Consider the following 20,239-nt stretch of genomic DNA (forward strand, 5'->3'; position numbering starts at 1 on the left):
GAAGACACCTGCAGACAAATCCAGGCCATTATGCTTATTACAGCCAAGCCCTTCAAATCCCTTCTTGTACTTTGTTGTGTTTGTATTTCCAGCACCTAATAAGTGTGAAAGATGTTCATGGGTGAGAGGAAGAAGATCACTGAAGGTGTGTTCAGGTGATGTTATTATTCACCCCTCTGAACACGCAACAGAAAAATATCTCCATACCAGCCAGTCTTTTTTTTCCTGAGATCTGTCTATTCGCTCAGGGCCGTTACAGCAGCAGGAAAATCAGTGAACCATGCTGGCAAAAATCCCCCTCAGCCAATGAGGTGGCGGCGCTCTGTTGGCCAAAAAACCGACAATCTTGCCATTTTCTCGTCCAATCCATTTTGTCCTCCCTCACCAGTATAATCTCAAATCCTTGAGGACAGTCCAAAGCTCTGTCCCTCACCGTCTCCCTGTGGGAGGTTGGGAGAACAAGGCCTAGAACGCCTTCGCTGTAATGTCGGAATAGAACATTCCAGGCACCGTACCCCCAGACTCCAGGTGACTCTTGCCCAGGGAATTATCACAATTTAGTTCAGGTATCATTTTTGTAATCGCCTGTGACACTTGAAAGGGATTACCTCTAATTGGTTGGTCATGCTTCTTTAGGAATATCAGATTTATGCTGTATTGATTCCAGCAGACATGTTTTGTGTTTGATTGAGCCGTCAGACCTGAGCGCCGAATGGAGAAATTCTGCCCCCTGTCGGACACAGTGGTCACTACAGTAACAACGTTGAATACATGGTAAATGTCAAGTTTGTTGGTACTTTATTAACAACAATGTACACATTAGTACAGAAATGTCAACTTATCATGCAGAACTGGGCAAGAATTTAACACATTTTACTGTTAAATAACTGCTCTGAATAAGGAAACTCTGTATTTTCTCTTCAACACACCTGGGATAAAGGGACATTTGACGAGCACACACCTTTTAGGAATGCGAAACACATCCTAAACAGTAATCATATAACAATAAATATTTTTACATGGCGTATGGGCATATGTTTACATTGTGTGTACAGTAAGCTAGGCTATTAACTGGGTGTGCAAATATTAACTTTGAGCACAAAAAAAAACATTGAATCAGCAATCCTGATATTTGCACCAGAGGTCATGACCTTGATGTTAATACAGGTCGTCGGACTCAAAGGCTGCGTTCGTGCCTATGCGCAGAATGAAACAACACCATGGTAGAATCAGCTCAATGCATGCACACACTGAACAAAAGTTGCTTTTTTTAAAAGTGCAGTTTTTGAGGGCTACAACGCCCGGACTTTGGCGTGGGCCTGCAGCAGGGTGGCTGTGTCTGTGTGGGAGCCTTGCATGGCGATGGCGAGTGCAGTTCGACCACGCTGCAGGAAAATAAAGAAGAAACACAACCCTCCCTTATTAGCACATTTTTGTGATGAATACACCTGGACTTGAGGTCATGTGGCGTCAGTTTAGCGCAACACTGGCACTGTCGATGGTGTTTACCTGAGAAATTTAGCACATAAGACTGAACCTTGCTGTCGCCGATATTATAAAAAGGTGGAGAATTAAGCCTCCGAGAGGGCACCTGTTCACAAAGCTGCATCGCAGAGGGTGTTTTGAGTGAACATGCTGCAGTTTCATCCAGACTTAATGAATTAGTCAATCGTATCTAAGATGGTGTCGGGGAGAAACATTTGGAGACTGGGCGCCCAGAAGGATACATTAGCATCTTTGCCTCTCCTTTTTTCCCTCCTTCCTCCAGACCTGCAGATAAGGTGCTGTTATCGGATTAACTCAAGGCGGCCCTGGGAGAGTTGTTTTACTGTAGCCCTGGTTAATCCAAGGAGCAGTCTATTCATCAGCATTCGCACCGTCAGTCCAACCACGTCTGCAGTCTCCCAGTCAAAGCTTGGTTCAACTAAGGGGCATTCCTTTGTGTTAATTTCAGTTTCCTGTTCCTCTGGAGTCTTCTGTGTTTATACGCTAAACGTATTCCCATTTAATTGAGATGTTCACCCGACTCACCCATAAGTCACTGTTTTTGCTTGGTCAGCAGGTTGGGGGATAATGATTGTCTCACCTTGTCTGTGAGGGAAAGGTCACACTGGCTTCTCTCCAGCAGCAGCCTTGCGACGTGTGTGTGGCCCCTCTCTGAAGCAAACATCAGGGCTGTGGTTCCCTGGTTGTCTTGGATGTTAGCGTCCGCCCCGTAGCTCAGCAGCAGGCGGACCATCACCACCCGCCCGTGTCGCACCGCCAAGTGCAGAACCGTCTGACCAGTCTGAGGGAGGGCGACGCACAACACATGCATTGATGCTTTGATCTTTACCGGTGTTACCTTCGTTGTGACGGCAGGCCGCGTTCTACCTGCTTGGAGCGATTGTGAATGTTCCCCATCTCCATCAGCTTGCGGACCACCTCCATGCCACCTGGGCCATCGGGCGCCGTCAGGGCGGCAAGCATGACGGCCGTATAGCCGGCATTGTTCTGAAGGTTAACGTCACATGCGCCTGAAAGGGTCAAAGTAGAACTTCAGCATTTGTCAGAACTCCTCTCTGGAGAGCAGAGCTCAGCCTCACCTGTGTCCAGCAGCAGGCCCACGATGCTGTAGTTGCAGTGAGACACGCTGTAATGCAGCACTGTGTTGCCGTTGTCGTCGGCGAGGTTGACCAGGAACGCCAGGAGCGTGGGCGTGGACTTCCTCACTTCCCTCAGGTACGCGGCCAAGTCGCCGACCGTGGAGGTCTCCTCGGCGGCCACGCTGAACCAGCGCTGGAACAACACGATCAGGGCCTTCCTCTTGAAGAAAGACAACGTTTCAAGCTCACGTTCCGGTTTGCTGTCGGAGCGCCAGGCGCCACGCGGGGATGTGGACGTAAACGGCAGCCTACCATTTCGTTGTTAGGATTGTCCATGTTGTCCATGTGATCGTTGAGGAACTGACAGGCGGTCATGAAATCTGAACTCACGATCTCCCTGAAAGGACAACGCGTGCGTGAGGGGAACTAACAGACCTCGGAGACCCTGATGTTTGCCGAGGCCCCTCTCACCTGCCTCTGGAGGGGCATCCAGACGCAGAGCTGCCCTCCATCTGCTCCCTGGAGGGGTGTGGCTTCAGCTTGGCTGTCTTCTCCGGACCGTCAGCTTTCTCGGGTTTGGCGCCGCCATCTGTCCGCTGTGGTCCTGCCCCCCCTGATCTGATCTGCCCCTGCGCCTCCTCCCCACTCCTGTTTGCCTCCACCTGGGCGGCTGCCATCGCCCCGGGGCCGACGCTGCTCTCTCTCTCCTCGCTCTGGTGCCCACGGTACTGGCCCACAGCATTTTTGCTTAGATTTAAAAAAAAAAAAAAAGAGCGTATATAAAACATGACAGAGATTTTTGGAGGACATTTCTGATGTATTATTCATATTCGGTGCAGGATTATTCCATCAGTGTTAAAAATTCCTTCCTTTTAAAATCAAAATGGGAACATTCCCTCGATGACGCAAAAAGATCCTTCGCTCATACTTGTGGGGACGTCGCCACTTTTTTTTTTACACGGGACTCAACAATTTCCCCTGCTAGACTTCAGAGGGTGTGGTGTTGGTCTCTCCCCTCTGAAATATCAGGTTTTTTCCCTCAGTTGGATACAAATCGGGATTAAATACCATCAAAAACACGTTTCAGGCAACAACCACAGGTCTGAGGAGTTCTGACAGGGGAGAGTCATTTACTAACCCGTCATTATCGCCCCCGGAATGTCGGTGTTTCGATGACCGGGCACGTCCATCTGTCATCGCGGCGAATATGGAAGACAAGCAGAGAATGTGGGATGAAATGCTAAAAGTCTGGCTGCAAACAAAGAAACAAACGTGGGGTTTTACACACTACGCTAGCTCCGGGCTAACCCTAAAGGAAACGAGGACCAAACCACAAAAACATATTTTCACATCTCTGCGGCGCTGATATGATAACGAACATGCCGGGCTGCTAGTTTTGAAGACATATAACGTTTCATGAAAGAAATTCAAATGAGGAGCCAAAGTCCACACGAGCTCGGTCTAATTCCTGTGTTGATGCAGCTGTTGAGTTGTGGCAGTTGCTGGTAGCTACGACAACGTCGCCTCCATTTTACACATGGCTTTGCACCGACGGACGCTTAATTTGATTAAAATTGTGTAGAAGTTAAAGCTAAAAATAGAACAAGGTATCATTCAGATGGTGTAGAAGCAGCTTTGTGGTCTTTACACTCCTAATATACTGACAGTCATAACATTGTTGTCAGTCATCTTGTTGGAGGCCTACAGGGATTTGGGAATACTGCGATTACAGAAAAGTAGTTTGTGAAATAAGAGTTAAAAACCTCCTCAAAACTGCTGTTTACCTCTGAGTTGAGGCTCCTCGCCGTCGCTGTGCTGGGTGTAATAGGAGGTAATGATGTCAACGAGGCCCATCATCTCCTGCTGCAGACTCCTCACTTTAGGGTTTCCCGACGGAATGTTAGCACACAAACACTCCCACTGCTGGTCCAGGAGCCTCTTGAGCTTCCTGATGTGGTGGACGACCGTTGCTCCTGCACCCTCTCCGTGTCCGGCACTCTTTCCCACAGATCTCACCACTGCCTGGTCTCCAACCTGCTCTATCACCACTCTCTCCGCCTGAACCCATGTCCCAGGTTTCCTGACAAGGTCTTCAATCTTGACGCCAGGCTCTCTGCTCTCCTTCTGTTCTCTAAGCTGCGCTAAGGCCCTCTGGAGCTCCAGGTCAGTCTCGTGGAGCTTCTGTTCCAGAGCAGCTACTTTAGCCTGCAGAGATGTTACGGTCAGCAGCTCATCGAGATCCGTACTAGTCCTCCACTCGTGTGTTGCAGTTGAGTCTCCTTGGCTGATATTGTGGTTTCTGTCATAAAGGGATGTGGTTCCATTGACAGATTGGGATGGGAGCCCCGGCTGGAGCCTTTGCCTTTCCTCCTGAAGGATGCAGATCTGTGCCTTGAGCTCTGGAATCACCCTGATCTCCATCTCCAGCTCCCTCACTCGTTCCAGAGCTTCCCTCAACCGCCTCAACAGCACGGAGCCTTCGTGGGACTGTCTGCTGTCCGGGGAATGGAAGACATCTTCGCAGGAGACATTCCTTCCTTCGAGGTGATCCCTGGAGCCCCGGAGGCTGCTGGGGTCATCGCTGGATTCTGAACTCTGTCTCAGCAGCACCGTGAGAGGCAGGCTGGAGGCGCGGAGGAGATTGGGTCTGATGTGCTCGCCCAGAGGCTGCTCGTCAAACTCTCTGATTCTGGCCTCCATCTCACTCAGTGTTCTCAGTCCAGTTGGAGAAAGGTGGGACCTGTGACCATTGGACCAGGAAGCGTAGCCATGAGGGCTAGCCTCCAACTGTCGAGATCCCAGAGCTCCAGTAGATCCCCACCCGCTGGCGGTGAAGTGCCGGGGAAGAGTGCTGGCTCTGGGGCCCTTGCTTCGCCGATGAATGGGGATTCTTCTGATCGTGTTTCCTTTCTCAATATCATCTACATATTTTAGGAAGTCCAGATCAAGATGGAAACCATACGGGGTCTCCACTGAATATGGGGGTTTCCCCTTAACCCCATTGTCTTTTGTTTTCAGAGGTAAGGTACTTCCTGGAGATCAAAAATCAAGAAATCAGTGTTTGATCAAAGGAAATATCTTGAGAAATTTTGTTCTTTACCTTTTAGCCCCTCCATCATATCCCTGTCTTTGACTTTACAAACAGACTCTTCTCTTTAATGTCTGCGGGGGGGGGGGAGCAAAAGCAAATCATATCAGAAGCGTCCATAAAACACCAAAACGGCAGAAGAGATGATCTCATCCTTTTCCTTAATTTCAGATGAAAAAGAGCTTCTTGCTTGAGGTTTCACTCTGGAATTTCTCATGAGAGATTAAGCATTAATATACGAGCACTCGGATCATCCTGGACTAACTCACACAACACAACATGACACAGTTGTGTTTGCGTTCCTTTTCTTCTGCAGCTCTGTTTTTCTCACACTCTTGCTGCTTCATTGCTTCCAGGCATCGGGCTGCTATTATTCAACGGCGGCGGGCCTGATTTTCACTTGATTACAGCCTTGACATGAACGGGAGCTGGAAATAGCCTGAAAGTTTTTGGTCCGGCAGAATCGGCCAGCCGAGCAAAATAAACTCCCACAGACACGAGAACAGACGTTCATTGTTGTGACCCGCTCTTTCCCCTCTTTATGCCGCCTGTTACATCTGCAGTCTGCATTCCAAATCTTTGTTTACAGAAGTTGCTCTTTTTCCTTTCCCAGGTGCTCTTAGAGAATCTTTCCAGCACCTCTTGTCGCAGTGTGTGACTGTTGCACGGTAGACCTGCGTTTCTCCTGACCACCAGCGGCTGCGACGGCGCCCACCCCCCCAAACAATCTTAGCTATGCAGTAAACAGGCAAGTGCCACAAAGTTTCCCCCACTGAGCACTTTGGCCTCCATCATTAACACACTGTCTGATAAAGGAAGACAACAAATGAGCAGATTTTGCACATCTGATGCAACTCTTGTTGCCATTTGAGGGTGTGAAAATGTTAGAATCACACGCTGTTCACATGGATTACACAACGAAGACTGGTGCATCGTTTCTCTTTCTATTTTCATTCCCATTTCGTATCAGCGTATTTTTGTGACTACAAAAACCCCAAAGCTCTCAGACTGAAAGGGAGGGATGCAAACAGCCATTGTGAAGGTCTATAATTTGAACAAGTGTCTGTGGACGTTCAATCAAAACTCAATTCCAGGCATCGACTTTAAATGTTCATGTTGCTGTGTAGATGAAAGGTGTGATGTTATCCTGGTGTTGTAGCTCCTGATGATTGCTTAAAAGGGTTCAGGTGGGTGTTAGGTGTCACCTTAGCCTCCATGTGAGGACCGAGTGTTACTCAACGCAAAGACTGCGAAGTCATTTGAGCATTTTTATTGTGGATGATTCATGTGCAGACCCAGCGTGGGAAATCTCAGCAATGTGGAGAAATAAACTCTAATGTTGCTTTCAAACCGATACGTAACATAGGATGTTGGGCCATTATATTGACATGAACCTGACAAGTTTAGCCTACAGGTGTGTCAAGAGAGGAGAGGCTGCCACGTGTTTAGGTTGCAGTTTAAAAGGAAGTGATTCGTTGGACTTTCACAGAGAATATAAATGCAATGAAATATCTGCAGCAGCAGTCGTGCAGCCCGAGGATCCATTTACTGTTGATCTCTGAGAGCACCTGTTGCTGTCCCCGTTTAAATCAGAGAATCCAACCTGCTGATGGGAAGATGCCAAAGGCCATATGATGTATAAGAGTACCAGCAGGGATTTGGAAACTGCTGAATCAAGTTTGCCTGAGACACCTTCTCAGTTTCTGGAAACGTGATTCCGATCAGAAATTCTCAGGCTTCGGAACGCAAGCGAACCTTTAAACAGAAGTATAGACGCGCTTGTGATCTTACCACAGAGGAAACAATATAGCGGTCGTAGAGGTGTGGTGATTCCCAAGAGTGGTTGCATAACTGTCTCTACATTTCCATGGCATAGGTTTTAATTGTGCATACCTCTAGCAGTAGGCCCGCCCCACAGGAAACCCACGGAATTGGACCTAAAGTGTTTGCTTTTCCCTAAACAGGCCCCAGCAAAATGGCGCAACACAACAGTACTTCTGCCTAAAAATCAAGCTTTCTGCGTATCCAACCTAACCCTCGTGTCATATTTCAGCTCCGCAGTTGTCGCGGCTTCTGAAGAGTCTTCCATTTGATTTCTTTTTATCTTGGCGTTTGGCTTTCGCGTCCAGCTTCACACAGACTTCCTGCATGGGCACTAACCCCCCACTGTAATCACGGCATCTCCATCCATTGCATTCTTCGCCAAAACCACAACATTAAATGTGAACTTATGACACTAGAATAAGAGCAACTTCCCAGCAAAGCAATGAAAAAGTGTGGTAAGATGTAAAAATGGAGATCATTCCAGATTCCAAATTTAAGTCTTAGCAGCCTGGAATAAATATTTATAGTTTCCAGAACACAAGATGATATTTTTGCTGCGCACCAGGATGAAGAAATGCTCGCTGGTGTGTCTCTGTGTACAGTGTGATTCTGCATATTTCCATGTTTTATCTGGAAAGAATCACTCTTCACATGGCTCCAACCCTCGTCTGCTGTTCTACATTGTTTTAGAAATGAGATCCTCCTCTATCTGCCTTTCTGTGTGAAACATTTCAAGAGGCTGTGAGCCTGTGAAGACTCCCGCGGTCTTGGTCCAAGTTTGCACCGACGGTCTTTGTTTTGGGACTTTGGGACCAGGGAGGCTGCCCTGGGCAAAATCCAACAGTAACGGCGTCCGAGGTGCGCCGTGGCGTCTAAGCCTCATTGTGTGGTGGGTTGTGTGGAGCCACGGCTCTCGGAATGAAACAGCTGCCAGGGGGCTTCATACAAGGAAGAAAGCTCTGGTATGTTAACACAGCAAGGTTAAAATAGAAAGTCTGTGTGGGAGAGGGAATGTGGGGGGTGGGGGGGGGGGGGGGGGGGGGGGGGGGGTGGCATGCACTCGCTCAGCCGCGACAAAAAGTAAATCAAATGTATTTAATTTATGCCCTATTAGAATTCAGTACAGGCTGTGTAATTTGCAAAAACACTTAAAAGTCGTCGGTCTCGGATCAAAGACTTCCAAGGTCAGCGTGAAGCATCTTGTTTCATTAGCTGTGTAATCAAACAGGTGTCAGCAGACCGAGCATGGCGTGATGAATATTAAACCGGAGCTTACCTTGTGACATGTGTTCAACAGTTCCTTCCTCTGGGTCTTGCTGATGTGAGGGTGTGTTCGTCACTAACTTCTGCTCCGGCCTCAGTTCAGCCTCCCCGTCCGCCTCCGGGGAGGGCAGGGTGCTGCGTGCTGCCGCTGTTTGGCAGACGCCAATGTGCAGCAGCCTGGGCCATAACAGAAGCTGTGTGCAATGGTGTGTTCAAGAGAGGAAGGGGAAGGGGGGGCAGGGAGGGGCCAAGCCACCGTGCCTTCCCACCGTGCCTCCTCCGAGTCAACCACACGGACAAGCCTGACACACCTACATTTTTCAGGCAGGCAGAAGGAGTCTAGATGACTGGTGACGTCTCCTCCAGGACGCCGATGCCGAGCTGAAACATGGAGCGTCTGCCGTCCATAATGGCCTCACCTCGGTGGTCGTGCGGTGGCTCACAGACCACCCATCCTCGCAGGGCACGTAACTCTACCCAGCGTTATGTGGCCTCTGCTTGGTGCCATCCGGGGGGTCAATTCTCTAAGAGCATACTTGTCATTCTTCACGGATCCCCTTTCCAACTTTAGAGCCTTCCCGCCACTGTCAGAAAGTCCCGGTGTAAGAAATGACCTTTACTTTGACCTTCGGAAGGATCTATAGATGAATGAAATTTGAATAGGTTTGGAGACAACATCCTTAATTCCCCATTTTCCTCATGCTGATGCTTCCTTTCTGACTTTTTTCCCCCCAGAGAAACTGTTTCCTCGTCTCGTAGAGCCCCAAAGATCGCATCCCACTTGCGAGCAAAATAAGCCGGGCAACCGTTACAGGAGAGTGTGGCATGACAGCGAGTCCTGGGGGGAAAAAAGAGAAAGTTATCTTCTGACCCAACATAAATGGAAAAGGAATTAGTCAGATTTGGTCAGAAATGCTCCTTTTCCATTACCCAAGCCGACAAATGGCTCTGAGAGGGATTGTGGTTTTTCCCGAGGAAGAGAGAGAAACTCCTCCATGAATCAAATGACAGCTGACCACTTTAGGCAGTTCAGAAAAGGCAAAAACGCATAGGAAATTTTGTACGTTGAAATATAGAATACTCCAAGTCCCTCCGACCACAAGGTGCTGATTACTAACTCGTGCACACAAAGAGACTTCGGCCTCCAGAGTGAAATGCATGAGCCATCAGTCTTGTCAGCTGCAGGGTATTAATTTTCCACTCAGTTGACTGTTATTACTTGTGGAAGCTGCCTCCTACTGGAAAGTGTAGCTGGAAGCAAGTTAAATACTGCCAAGAGGCAGTTTCCCCCTTTTTAGCAAAATCATGTGATTTTTTTTTTTTTTGGTGCAGATTAATTTTTATTCAATCTTTCTTGAAGATTTTGGGGATATTTATTTCCAGAGAGCACCCGCAAGCTGCAGCACTGCAACGTTTCTCAGTGCTTCAGTTGGAGCTGTAACGGCGGACATCCCCTTCCTACACAGGTCAGTTACGCAAGTGTGGCATACGAAGGCAGGTAGTGCAAATACAAACAGTTCGAGTGGTCTCGTAACAGTGACCTATGAATCAAGAACACCCCTCCCAAAAGAAAGAGCCTAAAAAGGATTTTTGGTAAGTAATTGGCTATGGCTCACATTCAACACAGGGGAGAGAACAATAAATATGGATTTAATTCCAGGAGGAAGATCACAAAAGGTCTCTTGGCATCAATAAGATGTACAAGAACATGAACAGTTGCTCTGGGTCGTGAAATAAAGCTGTTATGTTATAGCAGCATCCAAAATGATTGTAAACTGGGAAATCAATACCAGTTATACTGCAACAGTTTTGGCCTGAAGGACTAAAACTGAAACTATGAATGTGTCTTGGAAGACAGATTGGCGGTCCTTGTAGCGCGGCTGGTTAATCCACCTGTAGTGCAGCAGTGCGATGGCGCATCTCTGGACGTTTGCGTCCCGGGTTTCATTTTGACTGGAGTTTTTGTGCTCTTCCCATACTGTCAAGGGGGTTTCTCCAGGGTGTGCCTGTGAATGTTATTTGTCCTGTGATAAACTGGTGACCTGTCCGGGGGTTTTCCTCTCTGTTGCCTGGTTACTGCTGGGATAACTCAAGCCACCCCTCTGACCCTCAGGGAAAAGCATATAGAAGGTGTATGGCTGGCTGGCTGGCTGGCTGGCTGGCTGCTGGCTGGCTGGCTGGCTGGCTGGCTGGCTGGCTGGCTGGCTGGATGGGTGGATGGATGGATGGATGGATGGATGGATGGATGGATGGATGGATGGATCTTGATCTCATAGCCCTGTGGCCTACAAATAACTTCAAATACATTCTCCAATTGCTATTTACAATTAGCTCATTTATTACCGTACAACAAAACCCCCACTTTTTTGTGAATGATGTGATTCCTTATAGTCCAACAACATAGAAAAGGGCCTTGGGCTGACTCATGGGTAACAAACCTTAAAATAAGAGCGTTATTCACAGGCAAAGAGTGAAAATATATTTATTTGTGCCCTAAATACTACACCTCAGCACTCTCACAGGTAACAATCTTCCCCGCTATTTGTCCGTCACACATGCCCCCTTGTACCTGAATTGTAAACATGAGCTCTGGTGTATGAAGCCAGCTAATCGGAGAGCCTGGCTATCTGCTGTCAGGGCTATGGGCTGATTTTCCTGTGTACACATTTAAAGGACTCACTCTAATATGGGAAGTTAATATTTGGCAGGGAAGAACAGGGTTTACATCTGGGGTTTATCATAAAAACTGCTCCTCTGGAGCTACTGGATTTGCTCTTTATTTGCTCGATCATTTATTCAAGTGAGGTCATTTTGCCTTTTATGAATAGAGTCAACAGAAGCAGAGAGCAGCACTTCTTTGTTGTTGTTACAGCTGTGCATGAATAAAGCAGAGTTCATTTGTTTAGGAGAACTGGTTAATGATTGATCTGCTTCCTCACAGTATATAAAGGCAAGAGTTGTCCCTCAGCGGGTCTTTGTTTTGGTTCCCCCCTCCCCAGTATCACACAGCTGGAGAATCTGAACGCTAAAATGAAAATCGCACACGTTCTCCTTCTGGTTCTCCTCTCTGCTGGTGTTCCCGCCCTCTGTGAGCCGAAGGAGCAGCCCGGTGTCCAGCCTGTGGCGCCGACTCAAGCCCCTCGCTCTCGCTTTGCTGCTTTAGACGATGTGCGTCTCCTGGGCAACGGCCTCCTCCAGTTGGGACAGAGCCTGCGGGAGTTTGTGCAGAAGACCAAAGGGCAGATAAACGATATCTTCCAGAAGCTCAGCATCTTCGACCGCTCCTTCAACCAGCTGTCGGTGCTCACCAACGAAATAAAAGAGGAGGAGGAGGAGCTGAAGAAGACCACTGTGGTTCTGAAGGCCAGCAACGACGAGATCAAGGGCCTGTCCGTCCAGATCGTCTCCAAAGTGGACAGCATCCTGCAGGAGAAGAGCAGCCTCCACGACAAGCTGGAAGGCCTGGAGGAGAAGCTGAGCAGCCTGTCAAACGGTCTGGTGCCAAGACAACAAGCAGCAGAGATCAGCAGTCTGAGGGTAGGCCGCCTGGTTTTAGGGAGCAAACCTGCTCCTGCACTCACGATTGTAGCTTTGATGGCAGAATTCTGTTTCAGCACTAATAATCACACAGGAGGACATTTAAATACAATGAGAGACACCAACAGCATAAATACTGTTTACCCTAATTATTCTTAAGTATGCAGCGGATTAATTCTCCCTTTATTTTTCTGCTCGAGGACACCGTCACGTTTAATCCTACCAATAAAGGTTTTGTGATTCCCACCCAGGAGGTGATCCACTCTCAGGAGACCAGCATCAGAGAGCTGCTGAGAGCTGTGACGGACCAGAGCGACCAGCTCAACCTCCAGCGGATGAAGATCAAGACTCTCGAGGAGAAGGTAAACTGGAGCGAGGGTCAGTGTCCATTCTGGATGTTTGAAGGCAACAGTAGGAGAGGCGAGCTCCCATTTTATGAGGGAGGGAGTATTTTTTCAACGCTTGTCTTGGTGTTTGCACGACTGTCTCTGCTTTCCCAGCTTTCAAGGAAGCCCCAGGAGACCATCGAGAAGATCCCTGAAGTATTCAGCTCTGAGATGCCGATGCTGTCCGCTCATCAACCCCCACACTTGACCAGCACCAGCGAGCTGATGAGTAAGACAGATCATGCAAATGATTTCAGTCGCGCATCCGTCTCCGCCGCGTAATCGGCGTTTCCTGCCGATGACCCGGTAACCTTTGGGTGATAAATGACTGATCCCTTTACAGTTGCTACTCCAGGTGTTTTCAAGTCTACCATTAAATTGACGGTGCTTTTCTTTCTTAGGAGACCTGCCATCAGACTGCAGCCAACTGTTCGACAGAGGGGCGCGAGTTAGCAACGTCTACTCCATCCAGCCGCACGGCTCCGAGCCCTTCATGGTCTTTTGCGACATGAGCAAAGGTAGGAGGCCGCCTCGCGGATGACATCCCGTCCATCTCTATGAATTCCAATTCTGAACCGCACACGTGAAGTTATGTAACCAGCAGCCTGAGGATGGTAAAAATAAAACCCACAATGAAGCCTATTTACGGCGCTGCAGTGCAATAAATAGCTGAGCATCGTTGTGATTACATCGTCATCCAGTGATTTAAAAGAAGTCTTGTCTTCTTGTTGTCTTTTAGGCCACGGAGAAACAGTCATTCAGAGACGGATGGATGGGTTGATTAACTTTGATCAGACGTGGGAGACTTATGAAAATGGGTTCGGAGCTCTTCAGGGTGAGAGGACTGCATGTTCCCTTCCTGTTTACTGAAAATGTCCAAAGTCATTATTATCACGTCAGCACTCTAATCACCCATGTTGACTGTGTACGTCCCGTCTCTGTCCCTGTCTTTGGCAGAGGAGTTCTGGCTGGGCCTCAGGAACATCCGCTCTTTATTGGTCCGGGGCAACTCTGTCCTCCACGTCCAGCTGGAAGACTGGAAACAGGGCCGGCACTCCAGCGAATACACCTTCTACCTCCACGGTCCTGAGGAGGACTACGCCATTGATCTCAGGCTTCTGTCCGGGGACCTGCCAGACCCCATGGGCAACCTGACCGGCATGGCGTTCTCCACCAAGGACAGGGATAGTGACCAACAGCGGGACTCCGACTGTGCCCATGGTTACACAGGTGCAGCAGCTCTACCTGCCGCCCGCGTCTCTTTAATTTGAGGCAAAGATCAAGTAGAAGTAGATGGAAACATGCTACCAAACTGTTTTATTTCAGGTGGTTGGTGGTTCAATGCCTGTGGAGATGCCTTCCTGAACGGAAAGTACTTCCAAATGAGGCCAAAGGGGCGAACGGAGCGTAGGAAGGGAATCCAGTGGCGATCCGGGCCAAAAGCGTTCACCTCCCTGATGTCCACTCAGATCTCCGTCCGCCAGATGGCTCCCCCCAGCAGCGTCTCCTCCACTTCCTCTCAGACGGAAGTTTTTCACTGATCCATCTGTCTCTAAACTCTTCCTCCGGGCGTCCTTTGGTCCTAACATGTGCATTACTGTGTAATAACTCTCCTCAACACGTAACTCGAAAATATCCAGGCTTTCATCCATCGTCTTGCTGCGTTTTAATAGCTATGGAGGGAAAAGTTCACCACAAATCTATGCATGAGCAGTTTTTATGTTGAGTCACATTGACTTTCAGACCGTTCTCAGTTAGGTCACCTGGTGTTAATGGGTTAAAATTAATAACACAATCACCTGTACTTTATACATTTCAAGCTTTTTATATGTTGGTAAAACCTTGTTGAGGACTTCTAGTGATGCCAATATTGTTTTTTTTCTGCAAACGTAAATACAAAGAGAGGGGGGAAAATGCTGTTTGTTTCTTTTTATCATTGTGGGCACACATGACGTGTTTGAGCCAACAGACATCTGGCCACCCTTGAACTGGATCTTTGTTCTGATGCCAAAGTCTCATGAATGAATAACAAGTGTGCCTTCGTCGTTGCCACACACTGAAACTCTCACAATATTGGAGTTGCCTCTTCTGGTAAAGCAACTCTTTTGTGCCCTGTCGTTAAGAGGATGAACACTGGATAAACCACAGGGGGCGCTGTTGCTCCCTCTCGCCGCTCTAATTTGATTCTGCCGGTTTATAATTAGATTTGACAAATTAAAGTTGTTTTGTAAGTCGATCCTACAAACACATATTCAGTTTGCACTTCTAATCGATGTCTAATTGCCCCGCTAATGCTCAATTTACACTCTGAGTTGCAAGAAAGGGCAAATATCCGTTCCAAAAATAGCGCTAAGTTCATCTGCGATGAGGGACGCCATCCGCATCACTGCTCAGCGCACAGCTGCAGATATTTACTGGTAGAGTCCTGTACGCTTCCAGCCGGACACACCCACACGCCCACGCTGGACACTGGGCCGCGCAGCCCCGTGACAGTGATCTCCCTGCACATGTGTGAAGGAGGATCCTCTGTGACTACCCCCCCTCCTTCCCCAGCACCACTCTCTCTCAAACACACACACACACACACACAGTTGAAAGGTTATTTTGGGCCTCGGAAGTTCCACCGTAATACTGGTTAGAAATAATCGCAGGAGTCGGGATCTTAACCTCCCGTTCTGGGGGTTTCCTTTCAAACTCCTCCCTGGCTTTCTGCACTAGGTGGTTCATGAAACAATGGACTCCGGTCCCCTGCAGGTGGTGAGCGTACCCACGGCCCCTTACCCCGACCAGAGACCCGGCACCAGCGGCCTGAGGAAGAAGGTCTGTGTCTTCCAGACCAGAAGGAACTACCTGCACAACTTTGTCCAGAGTGTTTTCTCTTCCATCGACCTGCGTGACCGCCAGGGATCCACAATGGTGGTGGGGGGAGACGGACGCTTCTTCAACCAAACAGCTATTGAAGTCATTGTGCAGATGGCAGCTGCCAACGGGGTCAGTGTCACCGTGACTGTGCGACTGTTTGTTTGTGTGTGCATGCTGGTTGTGTGGGTGCGTGTGTGTATCAGTGTCACCTTTCCCCACCAACTACTGACAACCTTTCAGCTCGCTGGTCTTATGGCTCACTTTTTGCTACCTCTAAGCTTTTAAAACGTGGCGCTGTGCTCCAGAAGAAACGTTGCTCGGAGTCAAATAATCATGGAGGTAAAGGTGTAAAATAAATATTCTGTCTTTTATTACAGATACAACAAGCAGAAAACATCTCCTATTATATTACAAAAACTCTTATTACTGACAAAAAAACAAGGACAAATTGCCTATAAAACTATTATTTGACTTCCAAGTGGGGGGGGGGGGGGCAGTGATAAGTTAAAAATATACCTGAACAGGCCACTGATCTGTGCAACTGTTGTTCAATAAAAGCTCCAAGTTGGTTTCTGGAAGATGCGCCAAACTTGACACCCCCCCCCCCCCCTATTAAACACAAGCACGCCTGCCAACTCTCAGACGCACCTGCGTGACATTTCCTCAGGTGGGTCGCCTGATCATCGGACACCATGGGATAATGTCCACGCCGGCCATCTCCTGTGTGATCAGGAAATACAAAGCCATCGGTGGGATCATCCTCACTGCCAGTCACAACCCCGGCGGCCCGGAGGGGGACTTTGGCATCAAGTTCAACACTGCAAATGGAGGTACGGTAACCAGAGAGGAGAGGGAACGCGGGGGCGAGAGCCAAGTGAGAAAATACTGTTAGAAGAGAGGGCAGATAGAAGGCTGCTCTCCTTCAGATGGGAGGATGAGATCAGACACAACGGGTAAAACTCACTAAACGAGCCGAATGTTGGGCTGTAAATATTACATGCACCTCTCATGTGGTATAAGTGTGTACTCACATGAAATAGACCTGCGACGCGCTGTAGCGTTTACAGGATGTCTGCATTCTGACTGGTTGATGATGAGCTGCTCTCACGCGCAGGTCCAGCCCAGGAGGCCGTCACGAACAAGATCTTTCAGATCAGCCGGAGTATTGAAGAGTTCGCCATCTGCCCCGGACTGCATGTGGATCTGACCACCCTCGGGAGGCAAACCTTTGATCTGGAGAACAAGTTCAAGCCCTTCACAGGTGAGATGCAGCAGTGTAAGGCTGGGTGTGTTAACGTGAACACTATGTTTCTCCTCAGTGGAGATCGTGGACTCTGTGGACTCCTACGCTAACTTGGTGAGGAACATCTTCGACTTTGCTGCTCTGAAGGAGCTGCTGTCTGGTGAAAACCACATCAGTATAAGAATAGACGCCATGCACGGAGGTGAGGCCCCATACACGCACACGCAGAGGTCACAAATAACACATTCAGATGTTTGTGCAAGTCTTCTCGGTCCGTTAAATTATCTAAAAGAAGATTAAGAACCTTAATGGAACATTCAGGCTCAATTCCAACGAAACTTGCCCAAATGTGCTCGAGTCAAGTCTTTAGCATAGCTGCCACCTTGTCTCCGAGACTCCACTTGTGCACCTTTGCCTGATGGTGCCCGGGGGAGCGGTTGACAGCTTTGCACTTAATATCTACGGCTCAAGTTCATCTTTGTCTCCTCAGCAGTCTGTTCTGGTGTCCTCCACAGTGGCGGGCCCGTATGTGAGGAGAATATTCTGCGAGGAGCTGGGCTGTCCTGCCAATTCCGCCATCAACTGTGTCCCGCTGGAGGATTTTGGAGGTCAACACCCCGATCCTAACCTCACTTACGCTGCAGATCTGGTTGACAGCATGAAAGATGGGAAATATGATTTTGGTGCCGCCTTTGATGGCGATGGGGTTTGTGTGTTGATACTTTCTACTTAGTTTCCTTCTCGTGGTGACATGTATGAGGACACCCACTCAGAAGTGATGGAAAACATCCACGTGTGTCTGTCGGCCTTATAGGACCGCAGCATGATCCTCGGGAAGCACGGCTTCTTCGTCAATCCATGCGACTCTGTCGCTGTCATCGCTGACAACATCTTCTGCATCCCGTATTTCCAGCAAACAGGGGTGAGGGGCTTCGCTCGCAGCATGCCCACGAGTGCAGCGATAGACAGGTAAAAATGCAGCCTTGCCTTCACTGGAGGGACAAACAAGAGAACAAACAAGCCACTCACTTTGCATCTTACACCCATTTCAGCTTTGTGCAAATGAATGTTTAAACAGCGGGGAGACATGCATAAGTAGGTGCTTGTTTCCAAAACTTGAGTGAGAATAGAATGCTTTTTGTTTCCCGCAGAGTAGCAAAGGCAACAAAAATAGAGCTCTATGAAACTCCCACTGGGTGGAAGTTCTTTGGGAACCTAATGGATGCAGGCAAATTGTCTCTGTGTGGCGAGGAAAGCTTTGGCACAGGTACGGTGCTCGAGTTGAGCTGCATCTCACTTCCTGCCTTTGTTCATTTTTGAATATTTTGTGTTACTGTGTTTTGGTTTGGTTTTTTGGTCCATGCCTGAATTGAGTACATCTCTATACCAGGTGGCGACCACATTCGTGAGAAGGATGGACTTTGGGCGGTGCTGGCGTGGCTTTCCGTGCTGGCCGCCAGAAGGCAAAGTGTGGAGGATATTCTGAAGGACCACTGGCTAAAATATGGAAGAAACTACTTTACCAGGTAAAAGGTGCACACTGCTGCATTTACCTATTTGTTTATATCAGTCAGTCAAAAGAGACAGCAAATTTCATGTTAATCAGGACAATTAAAAATAGTTTTTGTCTCGAAGAAATGTGTCTATTTTATCAGGTGAGTATAGACGGAAACGATATTGAAATAAGAATATAAACTCAGAGCACGACTGGCATCTAGTGGACGATATTTGTCATTACATATTACTTCATAGCCGTATCAAATAATTAGAATTTACACGATATCGCGGTGATCACCTAATTTTCTTTGTTGTATTATATTTTTTACAGTATATACCATATAGAAAATGAATTAAAATTATACAATAAAGATAAAACTATTTTCTTTCTTACTAAAAGCATACAAACATAATTTCTGAAAATACTTACCAAAACAATAGAATAAATAAAATGTTAAAGCGACAATTGTAGTTTAAATGGCTATTTTTTTCCCTTCTTCCCAGATATGATTATGAAAATGTGGACGTTGATGTAGCCTGCTGGATGATGGCAGATTTGGAGAGTGTGATCTGTGAGAAGTCTTTCATAAAGCAGAGGTTTGCCGTGGAAGACAAAATCTTCCAGGTTGAAAAGGCAGACAGCTTTGAGTACACAGACCCAGTGGACAGCAGCATTACAAGGCACCAGGTACCTGACACCCACTGAGCCGAGCATCCCCAGACTCCATGGGGCGTAACACAGTCTCTCCTGGACTTTTCCTCCTCCAGGGTCTGCGTATCATCTTCTCTGGTGGTTCTCGAGTTATCTACAGACTCAGTGGGACAGACAGTGAAGGGGTGACAGTTCGGATCTACATAGACAGTTATGAGAAGGAGGAAATCTTTGCAGACACACAGGTGAGGTATCAAAACTGGAATTAAAGCAGAATGTTTCCATCACAACAGGTGTTAAAGTCCTAAAGGAAAGCGTATCTGCATTTACAGCAAATACATGAGAGACCTAAAGCATGCATGTGCTTGAGGGTCTGACTGTCTCATCTGCTTGGGACAGGTGGTGCTGGCACCTCTGGCAACCATTGCTCTGAAAATCTCCCAGCTGCATCAGAGGACAGGTCGAAGAGGCCCATCGGTCATCACGTGATTCCTCCCCCGTGTTGCTCAATCATTGCTGACATAATGTCCCGCCCACTTGTTTGTTTGTTGTTCTTTTTTCCCTCCATGTTTTTGTATTAACTGAGCTGTAATTCCATGTGTGGCTGCATCAAAAAGCTGTAGGTTGCATCTAAGCTCAAGTGTTTTTCGGCGTTCTCTCTTCACCACATTAAACTTAATGCTTTCTACTTGAGTGGAGCTCGTGTGTCTCTATCAAACACATCGAAGGAAGAGCCCGTTTCCCTGCACAATCTCTCTTTCTCTCTCTCTAACACACACACGCACACACATCTGTCATTCTGAAGATTAAAATGTGCTGGAGGAGACAATGTGAATGCTTTCCTCCGACATTTTTCACTGATATGCTCCTAATGAATTCCATCTCTACGGCAGCAGCATTTGCCAACAGCGCTGTGATCATTCATGCTCTTTGAAGACCTGTGTCTTTAGCTTGTTTCATCTCCTCTCAGTCTGGGCAGGGACCTGTTTTTCACAGCCAAGAAATTACAGCAACGCACTTAATCCCAAGGAAGTTCTAAGGTGAACTGAACCATTACATATTAAAGGAATATATAGAGAGTGTAATCATCTAGACCAGAAAAGTTAATGACTTAATAAAAAATTAAACACACTAATTATCATTATTCATTAGGGAGATTCATTAATGCTTATGTATGTGGGCAGAAGAAACAGTTTTGCACTGTTAATCGCTACAGTTTGGTAAAGTAGTTCAGTAGTCAACAAAGGATTTCAGAGCATAAAATAATACAACGTTAGAAATTTTGGTATTTTAATAATTTAA

The 20,239-nt window shown here is 47.7% G+C and overlaps 3 protein-coding genes across 5 annotated transcripts; 2 read left to right on the forward strand and 1 right to left on the reverse strand.

Moving 5' to 3' along the window:
* Window positions 1-775: 775 nt before the first annotated feature.
* Window positions 776-8,959, reverse strand: LOC130538900 (KN motif and ankyrin repeat domain-containing protein 4-like). The gene is made up of 10 exons (XM_057056898.1): window positions 8,774-8,959; window positions 5,686-5,747; window positions 4,370-5,617; window positions 3,724-3,775; window positions 3,057-3,332; window positions 2,898-2,982; window positions 2,586-2,805; window positions 2,374-2,516; window positions 2,087-2,287; window positions 776-1,385 (listed from the first exon to the last, which is right to left on the reverse strand). The coding sequence occupies exons 2-10, from the start codon at window positions 5,702-5,704 to the stop codon at window positions 1,293-1,295; spliced, it is 2,337 nt and encodes a 778-aa protein (XP_056912878.1). The 5' UTR covers window positions 5,705-5,747; window positions 8,774-8,959; the 3' UTR covers window positions 776-1,292.
* On the forward strand, window positions 8,231-14,600 carry LOC130538915 (angiopoietin-related protein 3-like). Of its 2 annotated transcripts, XM_057056950.1 has the most exons (9): window positions 8,231-8,459; window positions 10,144-10,226; window positions 11,760-12,297; window positions 12,549-12,659; window positions 12,798-12,912; window positions 13,085-13,201; window positions 13,423-13,518; window positions 13,641-13,913; window positions 14,010-14,600. In XM_057056950.1, exons 3-9 carry the CDS (start codon window positions 11,791-11,793, stop codon window positions 14,222-14,224), a joined length of 1,434 nt encoding a protein of 477 aa, XP_056912930.1. In that variant the 5' UTR covers window positions 8,231-8,459; window positions 10,144-10,226; window positions 11,760-11,790; the 3' UTR covers window positions 14,225-14,600. The 2 variants fall into 2 exon arrangements, with proteins under 2 accessions (XP_056912930.1, XP_056912928.1); XM_057056948.1 differs by lacking the exon at window positions 10,144-10,226 and having other exon boundaries at window positions 8,240-8,459.
* A 154-nt stretch (window positions 14,601-14,754) lies between these two features.
* Window positions 14,755-19,625, forward strand: LOC130538909 (phosphoglucomutase-1-like). 2 transcript variants are annotated; one of them, XM_057056923.1, is made up of 11 exons: window positions 14,755-15,674; window positions 16,213-16,375; window positions 16,660-16,806; window positions 16,865-16,990; window positions 17,304-17,494; window positions 17,603-17,757; window positions 17,940-18,055; window positions 18,179-18,314; window positions 18,790-18,973; window positions 19,054-19,182; window positions 19,337-19,625. In XM_057056923.1, exons 1-11 carry the CDS (start codon window positions 15,417-15,419, stop codon window positions 19,424-19,426), a joined length of 1,695 nt encoding a protein of 564 aa, XP_056912903.1. In that variant the 5' UTR covers window positions 14,755-15,416; the 3' UTR covers window positions 19,427-19,625. The 2 variants fall into 2 exon arrangements, with proteins under 2 accessions (XP_056912903.1, XP_056912904.1); XM_057056924.1 differs by having other exon boundaries at window positions 19,270-19,403.
* Window positions 19,626-20,239: the final 614 nt, after the last annotated feature.

This window comes from Takifugu flavidus, chromosome 15, assembly GCF_003711565.1.
Source record: "Takifugu flavidus isolate HTHZ2018 chromosome 15, ASM371156v2, whole genome shotgun sequence".
Taxonomy (NCBI): domain Eukaryota; kingdom Metazoa; phylum Chordata; class Actinopteri; order Tetraodontiformes; family Tetraodontidae; genus Takifugu; species Takifugu flavidus.